Source organism: Exophiala aquamarina (assembly GCF_000709125.1).
Source record: "Exophiala aquamarina CBS 119918 chromosome Unknown aczIA-supercont1.3, whole genome shotgun sequence".
Lineage (NCBI taxonomy): Eukaryota > Fungi > Ascomycota > Eurotiomycetes > Chaetothyriales > Herpotrichiellaceae > Exophiala > Exophiala aquamarina.
Genome location: NW_013550585.1, coordinates 3,576,377 through 3,592,170, shown reverse-complemented (window position 1 = coordinate 3,592,170; position 15,794 = coordinate 3,576,377). Strand labels below are relative to the sequence as shown.

At 49.5% G+C, this 15,794-nt stretch overlaps 2 protein-coding genes across 2 annotated transcripts; one reads left to right on the top strand and one right to left on the bottom strand.

Moving 5' to 3' along the window:
• Nucleotides 1–5,853: 5,853 nt before the first annotated feature.
• On the top strand, nucleotides 5,854–8,999 carry A1O9_04859 (plasma-membrane proton-efflux P-type ATPase; the record flags this gene model as incomplete). Its single annotated transcript, XM_013407145.1, has 4 exons — nucleotides 5,854–6,265; nucleotides 6,326–6,549; nucleotides 6,597–7,232; nucleotides 7,281–8,999. 4 exons carry the CDS (start codon nucleotides 5,854–5,856, stop codon nucleotides 8,997–8,999), a joined length of 2,991 nt encoding a protein of 996 aa, XP_013262599.1.
• Nucleotides 9,000–14,674: 5,675 nt separating this feature from the next.
• Nucleotides 14,675–15,142, bottom strand: A1O9_04857 (uncharacterized protein; the record flags this gene model as incomplete). Its single annotated transcript, XM_013407144.1, has 1 exon — nucleotides 14,675–15,142. The coding sequence occupies one exon, from the start codon at nucleotides 15,140–15,142 to the stop codon at nucleotides 14,675–14,677; it is 468 nt and encodes a 155-aa protein (XP_013262598.1).
• Nucleotides 15,143–15,794: the final 652 nt, after the last annotated feature.

Genomic DNA, 15,794 nt, shown 5'->3' with positions numbered 1-15,794 from the left:
CTCGTAGTAAGTGGTTGTAGGAACAATTTGAGGGGTCATGTAGGGACTGAAAGTAAGAACACAGCCATTGGTAGTTTGCACAATGCGAGACGTAGTACAGTCAGCGATTGCTCCAAAGTTGCCAGACAATCCCAAGACCACAACGGCCAAGAGAAAGACAACTCGTAGCCACATGGTGAGAGGTCTAGAGAAAGAGGAGCAGCAAGCCTTTCTGGTGGTCTGTTGAAGTAGGATGGAGAACCGAGGACATAGAAGCCAGCAAGAACTCGAGGGAAAGGGGAAACTTGGGGGGGTTGGTGATGATGAGTGAGAGGGCAAAGGCGAGGAGGGGAGAGAGAACGGTCGAGGAAGAGGAAGAGGGACGGTTTGTTGAGAACAGTGAAGTGAGGCAAGAGGAGAAAGTAGGCGTCAATATCTAAAGTGATGGAAGGTGCACTGAAAAGGGCACTTGTTGACTGACGCGCAACTCAACAGATGTAGTCAAGGAAGGCACACAACATCATGCTTGTCATTTCCGATTGCAGTTCTCCCATATTGAGTACCAGCATTGGGCGAGAGTCACTGAACTCACTCGTGACGTCGATGAGATATTTGAATGGCATCGTTCTATCGAGGAGACCAAGCGCTGCCTGGCCAATTTATTCCGCCATCTCACGCAGAAGTCGGGTCTGCTTAATGACTCCAGCATTCGTATTGGGCAATGGGGAGCCCAGGTCACAATCGACACATTGATATCAGTTCTCATCCGCCGAGTTCTGTCGACCGCTAGAACACTTTATGTCCTTAGTGTCCTAATTGATCAGTGATGCTGTGTTTCACAGCTCCATTACCCCGGGGCTCTCTTCTGATATCTTGCCCACATGGAGAAGTAATTACGGTAGATGGCCGTCACATAACTTACACTGAAATGAACACACCTGTCGAAGAAAGCACGAAAACACCAAGCCGAGAGAGCTAGATGGGTTGCTGCCACGTGACCTGCAAGCTGAGAGGATGCTTGAGTGGCTTCGAGAATTACTCGTTGGCAAGAGGGTATGCACATACTGCGAGTATGTGACCTATCGGTAGTATCGCCCAGATGCATGGTATACAAGCAGCATCATTATACTGATTCCATAACGGCCGTTCCTGCACAGACGATCTCGACGGCTCCCAGATAGATTTCGTCGGTTTTCAGAGCTGCGACTTTCAGCATTCGCCATAACTCATCTCGTTTCACAAGAACAATGAGACGATCTTGAAGCCGGTCATCAGGCGAATGACTAGTCCACTGATGTCACTATGTTAAAAACTATGATCATCAAAATAGGCTATCTCGACGTGCGGGGTGAGTGAGATTCGCCTGTATTTGCCATTTCTCCGACCAGGACGTGGAGCACGGCACGGCTCTGTGAGTAAACTCTACCACCATCAGAGCACATGGCGTACTTGCGAGTACATACTCTCCAAATCATCAAGCCTACCGCTTTCCTGTTATGTAGAGAAGGGCCGACGTGATACCAGAGATGACGGTCCAGTGCAATCTATGGTTGGAAGTAATAAACTCAATAATGGACCAAGTCTTGGGTGGCCGTATTTTGAAGCATTGTGAAATGAAATGCCAGACGCTTTTCTCGCGAGGCATTGTTTTCATTTCACTCTATAATTCATTACCATGCATCACCAGTGTGCTTGCTCTCAACAACTGTCTCAACGACTGTCGTTATCGCTTGACGAGCTCGCGCTCCTTTAGGGTGGTTGTTTCGACTGCCGATAATACGATGTGACCGTTGTTCTGGTGCAGGAGGCATTTCGTCGTACCTGCATCATCCGATTCGACTTTTCGCTCTGCGCCGGGTGGTGCTGGAATCAAACGAAGGGGCCGGGGGCCAGAAAAGCGTGCGAGAAAGTTGTTCTTCCATGCACCCGTCACTGCCGGGAATGCGCTGTGGACAGCGCCTAAGGGCGCCGCAAGAGTCCGAAGGCCAACGCAGTCGTACAGGATCTACGGGTTTGGGACAGTGACCCAGTCATTTAGGCTGTTCAGCATGAAGGCAGCCCTGGGGCTGCGATGATGGAAGTGCAGGGTCGGACGTCTTGAGAAATTCCTCAAAGCTCGGGCCTCCATAGGAACTACAGTCAGCGAGCAGCCAAATAACGGATTCTTGATACCACATAACTGTGCAGAATGGGAGAGATTCGGGCGTAGAAGAAGTGCTGGAAGCATACGAATCTCCGCTCTTCCTTTCCGTTACATCCTTGGCCCAAGGATCCGCCTGTCATGAAATGCCTCACCGAACGTTCCTAGAAGGATGGAGAATACGGGGACCTGCAGCGATGTGTTCGGAGCAGTACGGCGCTGTTGACCTGGTGAATTGCCGAATGTAGCGTCGATAAACAGTTCTGAAACGTAGAACCCACAGTTATTCCCACGCGAGGAAGATCCGTTGAATACAATCTGCCGCGCAACAAGGGATTCTTGTCTGGAAAAAAAAAATACCTCAGTCCTGTCACCATGGCTGATGAAACGGCTCTGGTAGCTCTGCATGAGTGTACGGTGCCATCGCCCACATTCTAACAGTTTGTTGCAGGGTTGGCAGCCAGACTCAAGTCTTGGGCTTTCGAAACTACAGGGTACCTAATAAATCACTCGCACTGGGCATTCATGCGGCGGAAGCTCTGAGAAAATTCTACGCCCAACCAGAGAAGCAAAATTACCGGCTCGCGGAGTCGCAGTAGGAGGAGTACGGAACAGACTAGGCACCAATACCGGACAGAGGTTTCTTGTTTTGTCTCCAGAGATTGCGCGGCATCCGTGTATCTGCGAATAAGGCTGAGAGGATGATAAGGGAGTAAGACAGGAGCCTCACAGCCTGATGAAAAGAATTTGTGCGAGGATGTAATCTCAGCAATCGTGATTGTTGTTTACAATAATTGTCAAAGTTTCCGATTTGGAGCCCAGGGGATTGGCTAGGCTAGGGCCCTGACGCTGAAGCCAGATCAAACAGATCAAACCTAACTCCACAGGCAACGCTTGTTGTTCGCCTACCTCACTAGTGGGAAATTCAGAGCTTAAGCTTCAATCAAAATGTGGATGTGGACTTTGTTTTGAATTTTGCAAGCAGAAGCATGCGGCCGCCAGAGCAAGAGCTCCACGGCCAACGCTTCGTTGAGACCTGGGTCTTGCGGATATGCCTATCGCTCTGGACCAAAGGGGCTCATGGTACATAAACCACCTCGAGCATTGGCTGCACCAGCACGCTGATTAAGCCCCGAGACGAGCTGGGATCGGATACACGAGGGATACAAAACTGGACCGAGCAGGTAGCAAGTTCAACGATGACGGCAAGCTGCAGCCACCGCACATTGGGGCGAGTTTGGGGCTTGCCTCGGGATCACAACTGGCGCACGCTCCTCTAACAAAGACCAAAGGCAGTGACAGACAGCCTACTCGTATGTGCGCGTGGGCTAACCTTTTAGCCCTTTTGAATGCTTTGGGTCCCTTCTAGCGAACTGGGGGATGCCTTGGTCGGGGGAAAAGCGATCAAGCGCCGACCATGATTATTCCTATTATTCGGTGACGGTACGAGTAAAATACCGAAAATGATACGCTCCACCCAGCAAAAGCCTTTCAAATGACGGCCGCGACGACGCCTCGCAGCTCTAACTTTCAACAGCTAGGCCAACGGGTCCACCCCACGCGAAGCCGGCGGTTCCCAATGGGCCAGTGGTGAGGAGAAAAGATGCGACGTAATGAGGTCAGCGACGGGGCGGTTGTGTGCATTCACCCGAGTTCCTAATCCGGGCATGGTTCTTCAGCATCTAACCCTCGCAGCTTATCCCGAGCCAAAGGAAGAACCATGCCTGCTGTACATTCAAAACATACGAGTACAACGACAATCGTCTTATTTTCTCTGTTCGGGCCTACCCACACGGAGTCTCATGGCTGATGGACTGTCGGCCCCGTTGTGTTGTAGTGAGAAGTTTGTGCGACACAATCTACCCGAAGGTCTATCAGCCCTCGTATTCAAGGTAGGAAGCTGGAGTGATTTCTCCAATTGATCAACCACAATTACGAGGCACGACATACAAGTACTATGTACAAGAGGACATCACCGTGGGAATTAGAGGCAATTTTGTCCCGCTTCTACATACAGGCTCCACGTGTATCTCTTCACTACTAAAGAATGACTTCGTAGAACCGCTTCATACACCGCACCAGTTCGCTAGTCACAGATTTTTGCGAGCCGCTGCATGTACCGAGAACTCGGTACACAACGAGGATGAACCTGTCTATAACAGTCCCTCTGGTCCTCTACTGATTATTCTAGTGTTTCAGAAGGGACGCCCAAATCAAGCGTTGGTGTTGGGTCTATCTCACCTTTTCATGTCATTCATACTCCATTCCAGTGACTATCATTACTAAAATGTACGGAGTACTAACAATTCTGTAAGCCCGCCACTTCGTACAAGGTACTCCGTACTTCGGTGAAATATGTTCTTTCCCTCTGACTTGCCCAGATACTCGTTCAGACCTGCCTCGCAGATGTGCGTTGATGTATTCAGTAGTGCCTAACTAGTCCTGAGATCGTCTGTCGCTCACGGACGGTTCGGCAGCTGATGCAGCACGGAGTATGTATGATGGAATCTCGCATCTGGCATCTGGCATCTACCTTGCATCTGGCATCTAACACATCGACAGTGTTGCATTCATGGAGAAACAAAGACCCCTACTAACATTTAATAATGACGCACTTCCAACGCTGTTACCACGCTCAAATACAATGCGGCTATACGCATTTCAAGTGCCGCCGCGGAGAACACCCGTCCTCGGTACTCCGGTGGTCGAAAGAGGTTCTCGTTTTGTCACACAGTAGTAATAAGAACGATACACTTACTACTGAGGGCTGTCCTTAACTTGCACCTCGCATATAATCGGGATACAAGGGCATGATGAGATGGGCCTGAGTAAGGTTAAGCCAGGAAGGCCTGGCACACACTGCGAGCATTGATGGAGTTGTCATGGGGGTTGGAGAGGGGGCGTGGGTGCCGTGTTGTGAACTTGTGAACCCTCAGTGCCAGTGTGAATCGCACGTTCCTTGTGAGGGCCCACGCCGGCGTGACCCGGGTGATGGTTGGTCGGCTACTCGGACCACACTTGAACGGGTTTAGGCTCTTGCTTCTGCTAGCGGAACTCCAGCAGAAACAACTTGCAAGCCAAAAATCTCCTGCTGTGGGTTTTCCCTTCTCTTTCTCCACCCAACCATCACTCATCCTTTCCATGCTCACTTCTACCCTTGTAACTTTCAAGCAACTCCATCCAGAACCCCCCGGCCTTTGGCGGCATCATCTCAACCCTAATCCCTGCAGCAGGTCCCTAGGTTGTCCCGCGTCAGCTTAAATCTTTAGCTCAAGGTGCGTGGTTTCCGGTACGCTTGGGCGTACCAAAACAAGCCCTCTGACAGTCAAAACACCCCCGTCCGCTGGATTTCACCTTATCAATAATGGCTCAGCGGCATTCTGGCTGACCTCAAGCTCAAGGAAAGCTTAAGCAGCCAACCAGATCGCCGTCCTGAAGACCTTGCTCGAGCTATCGCAGCCACGGCTTGACGGATCGCTGGTGGAGCCCATTTCCTGCAAACCCTCCAGTCGACTTTGACTTTACCTCTGAATGTCCAAGGTGAGCTGCCCATCACCTTTGCTCGCATGTTGTGAACAGTCTTTGCTTTAAAGAGGGGTTCCACGCTGCAAGCTCCAGATCTTCTTTTCTTCCCTTCAGCTTGGTCTTTACGCCTGACCTCGTTGTCGTCGTCCTTTTTCCTCTTCTTACTTTTTCTTTTCTGCATACTAACCTCTCCACTCCCACAGTGAACCATGGCGGAAAAGGATCTCGAAAACGGCGACCCCAAGCGCGAGAGGATCTCGTTTGCAGACGGGTGGGATCCAGACAAAGATGAGGGCGAGTATGCCAACCTCATTCGATACATCTCCACCTACCGAGACCGTCGTTTTTCCAAAGCGCCCTCCCAAGTCTCTGGAGATGATGTCGCAGACGCCTCACAAGACAAAAAGGTTCCGTTCTACCGCAGAATCTTAGGTGGTGGCAAGACCAGTTCCGATCTCTACGAGGTCCCGGAAGAATGGCTAAATACAGACATCAAACAAGGTCTCACCACCGCAGAGGTTGAGCAAAGAAGACGAAAGACCGGGTTCAACGAACTTACCACAGAAAAAGAGAACATGTTAGTCAAGTTCATCGGCTACTTCAGAGGCCCAATTCTTTATGGTATGTTGAGGCGGTTTTGAAGCTACCACATCTCGTATAGCATAACTAACTTTTGACTAGTTATGGAGCTCGCTGTTCTTCTCGCTGCTGGTCTGCGTGATTGGATTGATTTCGGTGTCATCATCGGTATTTTGCTGTTGAACGCTATTGTCGGTTGGTACCAAGAAAAGCAAGCTGCCGATGTTGTTGCCAGCTTAAAGGGTGACATTGCCATGAAGGCTGAAGTTGTTCGCGACGGTCAAATTCAAGAGATCAAGGCTCGTGAGCTTGTTCCTGGTGACATTGTAAGATCACACGTTCTCGAATTTCGGGCTTTATTAACTGATTTCAGCTCATCTTGGAAGAGGGTGCCGTTGTTGCTGGTGAAGCCCGCTTGATCTGCGACTTTGACAACCCAGCTGGTTTTGAAGAATACAAGGAAATGGTCAACGATCCTGAGGGTTACCACTCCAAGAACCATACCGACTCTGATGATGACGAGGAACATCATATTGGTGTCTCCATCGTCGCTACAGATCAATCTGCTATCACTGGAGAATCTCTGGCTGTCGACAAGTACATGGGTGACATCTGCTACTACACCACTGGGTGCAAGCGTGGCAAGGCCTACGCTGTGGTCACCGAGTCTGCCCGAGGCTCCTTCGTCGGTAAGACTGCTTCGCTCGTCCAAGGTGCCAGTGATTCTGGTCACTTCAAGGCTATCATGGACTCAATCGGTACCTCTCTACTGGTCTTGGTCGTCTTCTTCATCCTTGCTGCTTGGGTTGGCGGTTTCTTCCGCAACTTGCCGATTGCAACTCCCCAGGATTCTTCCATCAACTTGCTGCACTACGCCCTCATCTTGCTCATCATCGGTGTTCCTGTTGGTTTGCCTGTTGTTACAACAACCACCCTGGCTGTCGGCGCTGCATACTTGGCTCAGCAAAAGGCAATTGTCCAGAAGCTTACCGCAATCGAGTCTCTGGCTGTGAGTTGAATAACCCCCCTCCCATTGCCTGGTCCTGACAGATTGTAGGGTGTCGATGTTCTGTGCTCCGACAAGACTGGTACTCTTACTGCCAACCAATTGACCATTCGAGAACCCTACGTTGCTGAGGGTGAAGATGTGAACTGGATGATGGCTTGTGCTGCCCTTGCTTCCTCGCACAACTTGAAGGCTCTTGATCCTATTGACAAGATCACTATTTTGACCCTGAAGAGATATCCCAAGGCTCGTGAGATCTTACAACAAGGCTGGAAAACTGAAAAATACATGCCATTCGACCCTGTCTCCAAGCGTATCACCACTATCTGCACTCTAAAGGGTGAGAAATGGTCTTTCTGCAAAGGTGCACCCAAAGCCGTTCTCGCCATTGCAGAGTGTGACGAGGCTACTGCAAAACACTACCGTGATACTGCAGCTGACTTTGCTCGTCGTGGTTTCCGATCTCTCGGTGTGGCTTCCAAGCGTGGTGACGAGCCATGGAAGGTCATTGGCATGCTGCCCATGTTTGACCCTCCTCGAGATGATACTGCCCATACCATCTTGGAAGCTCAGAATCTCGGTCTCAGCGTTAAGATGTTGACTGGTGATGCCATCGCCATTGCCAAGGAAACTTGCAAGCTTCTTGCTCTCGGAACCAAGGTCTACAACTCGCAACGCCTCATCGCCGGCGGTGTTACTGGTTCTGCTCAGTACGACCTTGTCGAGAAGGCTGACGGATTCGCTGAAGTCTTCCCGGAGCACAAGTACCAGGTCGTTGAAATGCTTCAACAAAGAGGTCATTTAACTGCCATGACTGGTGATGGTGTCAACGATGCTCCATCTTTAAAGAAATCTGACTGTGGTATCGCTGTCGAGGGTGCTACTGAAGCCGCGCAAGCCGCTGCTGACATTGTCTTCCTTGCTCCTGGCCTCAGCACGATCGTCGATGCTATCAAGGTTGCCCGTCAAATTTTCCAGCGTATGAAGGCCTACGTGCAATACCGCATTGCTCTCTGTTTGCATTTGGAAGTTTATCTGACCACATCCATGATCATCATCAACGAGACCATCCGTACCGACTTGATTGTCTTCTTGGCCTTGTTCGCCGATCTTGCCACCATTGCAGTTGCCTACGATAACGCTCATTATGAGCCTCGCCCTGTCGAGTGGCAATTGCCCAAGATCTGGGTTATTTCAGTCTTCCTTGGCTTCCTGCTTGCAATCTCCACCTGGATCGTTCGTGGATCGTTCTATCTACCAAACGGTGGTCTAGTTCAAAATTTCGGTAACGTTCAGCTCATGCTGTTCCTCCAAGTCTCACTGGTTGAGAACTGGCTTATTTTCGTCACTCGTGGTGGACAGACATGGCCCTCCTGGAAACTCGTCGGTGCCATCTTCATCGTCGATGTCCTGTCCACACTTTTCTGTGTTTTCGGCTGGCTTTCCGGTGAGCCTGACCAATTCTTCACTAGCCCTCAAGACGCATTCTCCCGAGACCATTACAGCTCGGATACTTCCATCGTCACTGTGGTCGTTATCTGGTGTTATTCCATTGGTGTTATCATCGTTGTAGCTATCGTCTACTACCTCCTTGTCAGCATGACCTGGATTGATAACCTCGGCCGTGCCACTCGCAGCCATGCCGATACTACGATGGAGAACATCCTTGGCCATCTCAGCCGCATTGCTATTGAGCACGAGACGGATGTGCATGGCAAAACGAAATGGGTGTTGGGCTCTAAAGGAACTGGAGAGGAAGAGGAAGAATAAACCGGGGGAAGGGTTTGAAGGTGTCTCTATTGTGCGCAGGGAGAAAGTGTGCCAACAAAACATCTTCGTTTTATTTCATAATGTGAGCTAATGGACAAGACTACAATACGGTGGGAATGAACCATCAAACAACACTTGTATGTTCTGTTCCCCAAAAAACAGCGGAAAAACAAAAGGAAACTCACTATCAATGCCTCGTCGAGGTTTTCCAGTCCATGTGTTTGACTTAAGTGGTGCTATGCACCATGTTTCCCCGTCCTTCGCTGTGTGCGGCATTCAATATGTCCGCAACCTAGCTCTGGTTTGTCCATAATACTCAGGCCTGAAATTTCTAGTACCAGTCATAACTACGCGTAAGACAGTCCCAACCCTTCTTGATTTCATTCCTGTGTGGTAGGGGGTTATAGATTCACATGCTCTAAATTTCGTTGACAGGAAATTCCCTTTGCGGTTATGTGTTTGTCTTGAACTCATTTCGTTTAAGGATCTCTAGAGGATCGCTCGCTGCGGCGGCGGCTCTCCAAAAAAGTTCTGAAACGAGATTGGGGTCCTTACCTCCAGCGAGGATTGTCCTCGTACTTGCCCTAGAGCCTTGTCTGGCTAGACTCTCCAGCAATGTGACCAGGATCATCCCCAGGATATGTAGCCAGGTCCCAGGTACCCATAGTGAGCCTTCTTTCCCGTTCGGTATCAAGACCCTCCTACCAGTGGGGCCCAAGCAGCCCCAGCCTTGCCTTGTCTTTGCTTACTGTAGAGCTTGGAAAGCTTCGCCTCGCTCTTTGCTTGCAACGGGTCCATTCACCACCACCCCTGCCCTGTGTAAGTGTGTCTCTCACCGAACGGACCGTTCATTCCTTTTCCTTACCCACTTCCCACTTCGCAAACATCCCGATCTGCCATGTATCCCACCCAGTCCACAGCTAAGCAAAGCCTTGGCGCCCATACCTAGACCCGGAGTCCATCGTGACTTGTCTGTGGCTTGCCTTTCCCCTGATTCATATTCGTGTAGCTTTGTTTTCCGTGGCCATCTCACATATCAACAAACTGGCCCCCTCCCCCCCCCGCCCCCAAGGAACACGTTTTCCCGTTCGAGATAACGCGCAAATTCTTGTGGCGGGCACCATTGCGTCGGGGATGTGTATGTACGGCGTACGTACTCCGTACAGCCCCATAGAGACCTGTCCTCATATGAGTTCATGCCATGAAAGCGCCATAGCAACCGGGACCCCCTCCCCGTCCCTCGTCTGTTTCATCTAGACAGCCCCCAAGGCCCTGACTCCCGTCATACAGAAAGTGGTTGCCCAGAGATCTACTCGGTAGGGTCTAGACCGGAGATATGGAAAACACCCGCTACCGTAGCGCGAGAGCAAGCGTGCACTGCATGACTTCCTGTCCTGCAGACGTCGCTAGCGACGACTATGTACTCAGTACGAGGCACCTTGCAGACGGCATGAAAGGTAGACTAGGCGTGCAAAATACTCCGTCTTCCGTACTCCGTATTGCATTGCCAGAGTCCGAATGTAGAAGAGTCTTGTTCGTGATCCCTACTCGCTTCTCTTTGGCGAGAAACGGTGGTCTGCTCTACCCCATATCCGTACTTGGGCTCCGATATGAGACCCCCAGCCTTTAGTTGATCTGAAGGGGTATCACGGATCATTGGCAGTTGTCTCTCCAGCCTTGCCCATTAGCTGTTTCATCACTGGTGAAGGGGGGGGAGTTAAATGTAAGACATGCATGCATAAGTAAAGAGTGATTCCCTTCACGAGACACCGTACATTACATTGTTCATTGTTCGTACTGCTTGGAGTGCGGCAGACGAAGGATTTCGTACCCGGTATGAAGAACGGAGTACAGGTGTGAAGCACTATCCAGAGCACATAATGCATACATGTACTCCATGCCTCAGAGTATTGGGCCAGATTTGTTTGAAAGCAAGAACATCATTCATCTCATGTAGCGAATTGCAGTAGAAATACGGAGTAGGTAGCCGGAGCAGTGGGATTCCTGACTGCCGATCAGTCAGGCTGCAGGCAAGCTCAGCCTTGCACCAAGGGGGGCAATGAGGTTCGGACATATTTGTGGGAAAGCTTCCTGGGCTTCGATGAATGCCTCAGCCTGTGCTTAGCTCCTCGGTCTCCTCTATTAGTCCCGTTCCTATGGTTGGAAGTGATATCCAGCAGCAAAGCGTATAGTACCTATTGCGAAGGTGCAAAGGTATTCGGCATCTGGGTATGTAGTGTTACTGTTTCGCAGTCCGAGGTAGCCATCAGTTAGACAATAATCTTGTCGTCGGTCAAAGCTCCACAACAACAAACATGGAATACAAGTGGAGGCTCGTGCATGTCAGGTGTCACTGCCAGAAATATCAGTCATCCATGCGTAGCACGTGCGCTCTTCTATTTATGACATGTTGGTCCCTGCTTTGTGACGCCAAGGCTCTCAGTCAGTATCGAGAACCCTCAGGTCTGTGTCCCAGTCATGCAGCTGTAATTGCCAATGGTCAGGGTGCGTTGTCTTTGTGTGCTTCTCTTGTATCGAATTATCGAGGCTCGCTTATTTGGGTTTTACCTAGCAATGTATTTCGGGAAGACCGCTCTGTAGAGAATTGCCTTGAGCGCCTTTCCTCAAGAGTCAGAGTGCACATGCCGTCTGTACATCATTTGGAAATACCGTGATCTCAGTTGCCGTGATCTAGGTTGCGATTGAATCTATAGCCCATATTGTGTAACCATATATCCCAAAAAACAAGGCTCCTGATTGAGTTTTTTGGACAACCATAATAAACGGTCAAATCGCATGGTGGCGCCAGGCACTCGGAAGTCAAAACTCAAATTAAAGGAGGTGGAAAGCCCTAGCACGGCGAGAGAACTTTCACAAGAATAAAAGTTGGTCATATAACAGGATCTATTGGTCTGTGAATACGGGCTGAAACCCTTGGCTCATTTGCTTTCTAAAATTTTGTAAACAGCCGTACATGGAATTGATACCAGCAGTTTCGGAGGTCACCTTTTGATTTGCTAGCGAAGAGCAATCGCAACCCGGCTTGAATGTAAAATTGGAATGATTTCTTAGAGTAGCCATTGCTTGCTCTTGTTTAGATTCGCCATCCCGTCATGTTTAGGCTGTTGAACCACGACTCGGTCGGACAACCTTCGGAAACATGGCTGCGAGACCGGTCACTGGCAGTGATTCTCTTGACATGAGAAGGTATGTTCCATAGCATTAGTGTATGGTCGTGACCCTAAATTCTGTGCCTGACTTCCAAGGGAGTGGGCTGAAGCTGCGAGATCATGCAGATCATCTCGTTATCGCTCTCGAGCTCCCTCAAAGGCTCAGCCTTGGATCTTCAGTCTTATCACATGACGTGAATATCTAGCAAGTGTCAGGGACACGTCTGGTGTTGCCTGAGGTTTGTGGTACAGAAATTGATTGACAGAGGGATGATTTTTTGAGAAGGGGATATCTTCTTTCAGAGTAACCTGTGGTGAAGTCCCAAGCCATAGACAGATTAGATGGCCTTACCTGGAAAGAAAGAGGGAGTGATTGATATATTTCAGCCATCTAATTGTCTTCCATAAATCACACAAACTCGGGTATGGTGTAGTGGTTAACATTACTGTTTCTCAAACATTATTTGATGTTTCTCACACAGTAGCCCCTGGTTCGATTCCTGGTACCCGAAGATCATCATCATCTTTTTTCCTCCTTGTATCGTACCAGGGTTGATCTTGTCAGAAGAGGCCTTTGACTTCTTTGTCTAGGTAACAGCTCTTTTCTTGAACAGCCCAATCTGTATTTTTGTATTTTGTTGTGGGAAGTTGCAAGTTGGTGACGTCCTTTGTGTGAAGTAAGGAAGGGGCTCCGTTACAGATTCTCCAGTTAACGTGCTCAAGACTGCTCTATACTGTCAGCTGTAGCAAGATAGAGGTCGAACTTGTTAAACAAAAGGACCTGGGCATAAAGATCATAAGCTGACGTTTAAATATCATCTAGGACTTCTGTCCTAACACCAAACAAGTGTAAGCTGTCAAAAAGGTCGGACAATCAGCATTCTGAGTTGTGTAAAGCGAGAAGCCTTGGTTCTGTTATCGAAGACAAACCGTCAACAGCGCGGAGAGATAGAGCACGGATTAATGAAGATAGTAACCGTGTCAATTGACTGTAGTTGTCCATCTATCTCCACCTGGTGTGCTTGTACTTATCACGATATTATGACATAGTTGAGGAGAAGCAAGAATGCTAAGTCGCGTTCGACTCCCAATAAAGATTGACCTACCCTCTCACTGCTGAACCGCATGAGCTGCTGCAACGGAAGATGGCCCACGGCAAAACAGTTGAAAATATATGGCTATCAGCCCAACGTGGCGAGGCTGGCATGCTATGCCGTGGGAAGAAGGGAAAAATCTATAGTTGTCAGGATGCTCAAGGCCATCAGCGGAACAAAGATGCCCAAGAGCTAGTTTGAAGCCTTTTGAGTCTTGGGTTTCGTGATCAAGCCCCTAGATGGCTGGAGGAGACTGTCTGTCATCTTCAAAACTCGGGGTCCCACCGCCTCGTCCGTATGCTCTTTGCTTCTCCTGGCCAGAATTCTCTGAGGTAGCTTTCCGATGACAAAGCACGTAGATATTTTAACGCTGGCTGTACCCTCTCCATTTTCATTGACTCTGAGTGACTCTTTTGTCGCCCATTACTAAAGAGGTAGTGAGTCTAAGGCATCGTAGCACGCAGAGACACAATGTACAACAGTCTCTGCTCTCTAGAAGTAGCCAACTATGAGCGTAGAACTCACGTCTTGCTTGCTATCTGATGCAGAGATCCTGGTAGGCTGAAAATGACTTCCTATCATCCAAGGATGTAGATATTGTTCGGTACTAGATGCTCTCACCCATCTAGCAGAACGGCCAAGGGTGAACGAAACATTTCAGAAGATCGAAATGGCACTAAGAGGAGTCAGAGATTAGTATCCACCTTCCACTCCGCTGTTGGATTTAACCTCAGCGGTGCAGATTGCTCGCAGTCTGTCGCGGTAAACTCAGGTGATGGAGAAGAAATCCTGATGTCCACAATGACCAGAACGGACACGAAGATACCGAATTACCTATCAACGCGGACATCGTTTACCATAGACCGAGAGTACATGTGTCGCGTACGTGTCCGCACATATCGGGGCTCGATGATGAAGCAGTGGCTACGCAACATATTACATCGAGCAAAGCGATGATCTCGAGGAAATCATGATAGCTCATCGCCACATGATGGGCTGGAGGAGAGGACAACATGTGAGAACGATGAGAAGCTAGCCCCGCCTTCAACTTGCAATGATAGGAACGACAGATCTTTGCCTTCTTTTTGCGTTTGGCGGTAGTGGGATGTCAAACTCTGGCAAGCATTGTCAGCATTGTTTCTTTTATCAACTCATTTTCAGCTAGGTTTCGATATCGGGTATTGTCAGCGAGAAGATTTTGGTCACCATTGTGGGGAGGTCATGCAGAGCAATCATCAAGCCAGGCCGAGGCTGCTGCTGCACCCACTGTCTGGCTAAGGATGTGTGTTCATCAGAGGACAGATTGGATGAAAGAGAGATGTTACATACATGACTTGCTTGGCCATCCTTGGCTCTTGAGTGGTATGCATATCGCCTGCCTCCATATTAATATGGAAGCTTTGAGTCGCGGTTAAGAATCTCGGAGTTGGGGCCATAAGAATGTTCTTCTGGTCGCCTCCAACGCCTTCGGCGTTTCAAGAGAGTCTTCGACATCGTCATACAGAAGAGTATCCACTACGTTCGGTCCAGGATCGTCATTATGTTGATGTTTCTTCCTATCCAAAGCCCCTGGGCTTGTCTGCTCACGATCGATTCTTCTCTTCTGTCTCTCTTCTTTCTCCTTGATAGTGCTTCTCTCATTGAGCAGACGTTGTATTTCAGAGTGTCTGAACATTTTGATTTGCTCATCCGTCAATGTCCGTCTTGTGCCATCGCTATAATATCCCAGGCCCGCGGACTCCTCTGGAGAATGTCCGCTTTCTGTTTGGGGGTTCGCCGGAAATTGCTCGACCCAGCCTGTGAGGGACGGAACGCGCTGTTGGGGGAAATGTTGAGCGTGAAATTCGCGCAGCTGGCTGACTTCTGACTGTGTGATCATGCTAACTTAGGCGTGGAAAGACAGTCTGGTACAGTCGCACCCGCAGGGTGGGATTAGAAGGCCGCTCGCAGGACGCGTGGAGAGCAGGGCACAGCTTCAAATGCACAGCGTGTATGGCAAGGAACGAATTGATGATGAAATACGATAGGGGACGAATACCTATGTGATAGGGCCAGGCAGTGTTGCTGAAGCAACAAGGCCGCTTGCGAGTTGTGGTTAGGCAAGGCAAGGCTAAAGTGCCAGTTTGTGGTACTCCGTAGACAGGTACGTAATTACCTATGTATGTACGGAGTACCGAGTTTGTATTATTAATACTGTACTTCAAATTTATGACTTGGAAGTGTATCGGACGCCAAGGACTTTCTGGTCCTTTAATCGCGCTCTCGAGCTTAGTTATTCCCAAGGTACTGACTAAGTGCTCGGGGACCACGAGTTTAACGCTGCCGTTGTCTAACGTGGGATCAGTAAACATATGAGCTTCTGTGAGGAGAATCACACACTGCCTGGTCGGGTAGTCGCCGCCCATACGCCTTGAACACCAGGAACTGCGTCAAGCTGGGATGCTTCTCGCCGAGGTAAAACGACCTGTTGCCGCTCCTTAACCACTGTCAACCGTTTGGGTAGTTATCAGTCAGTGACATGCATGGGATGC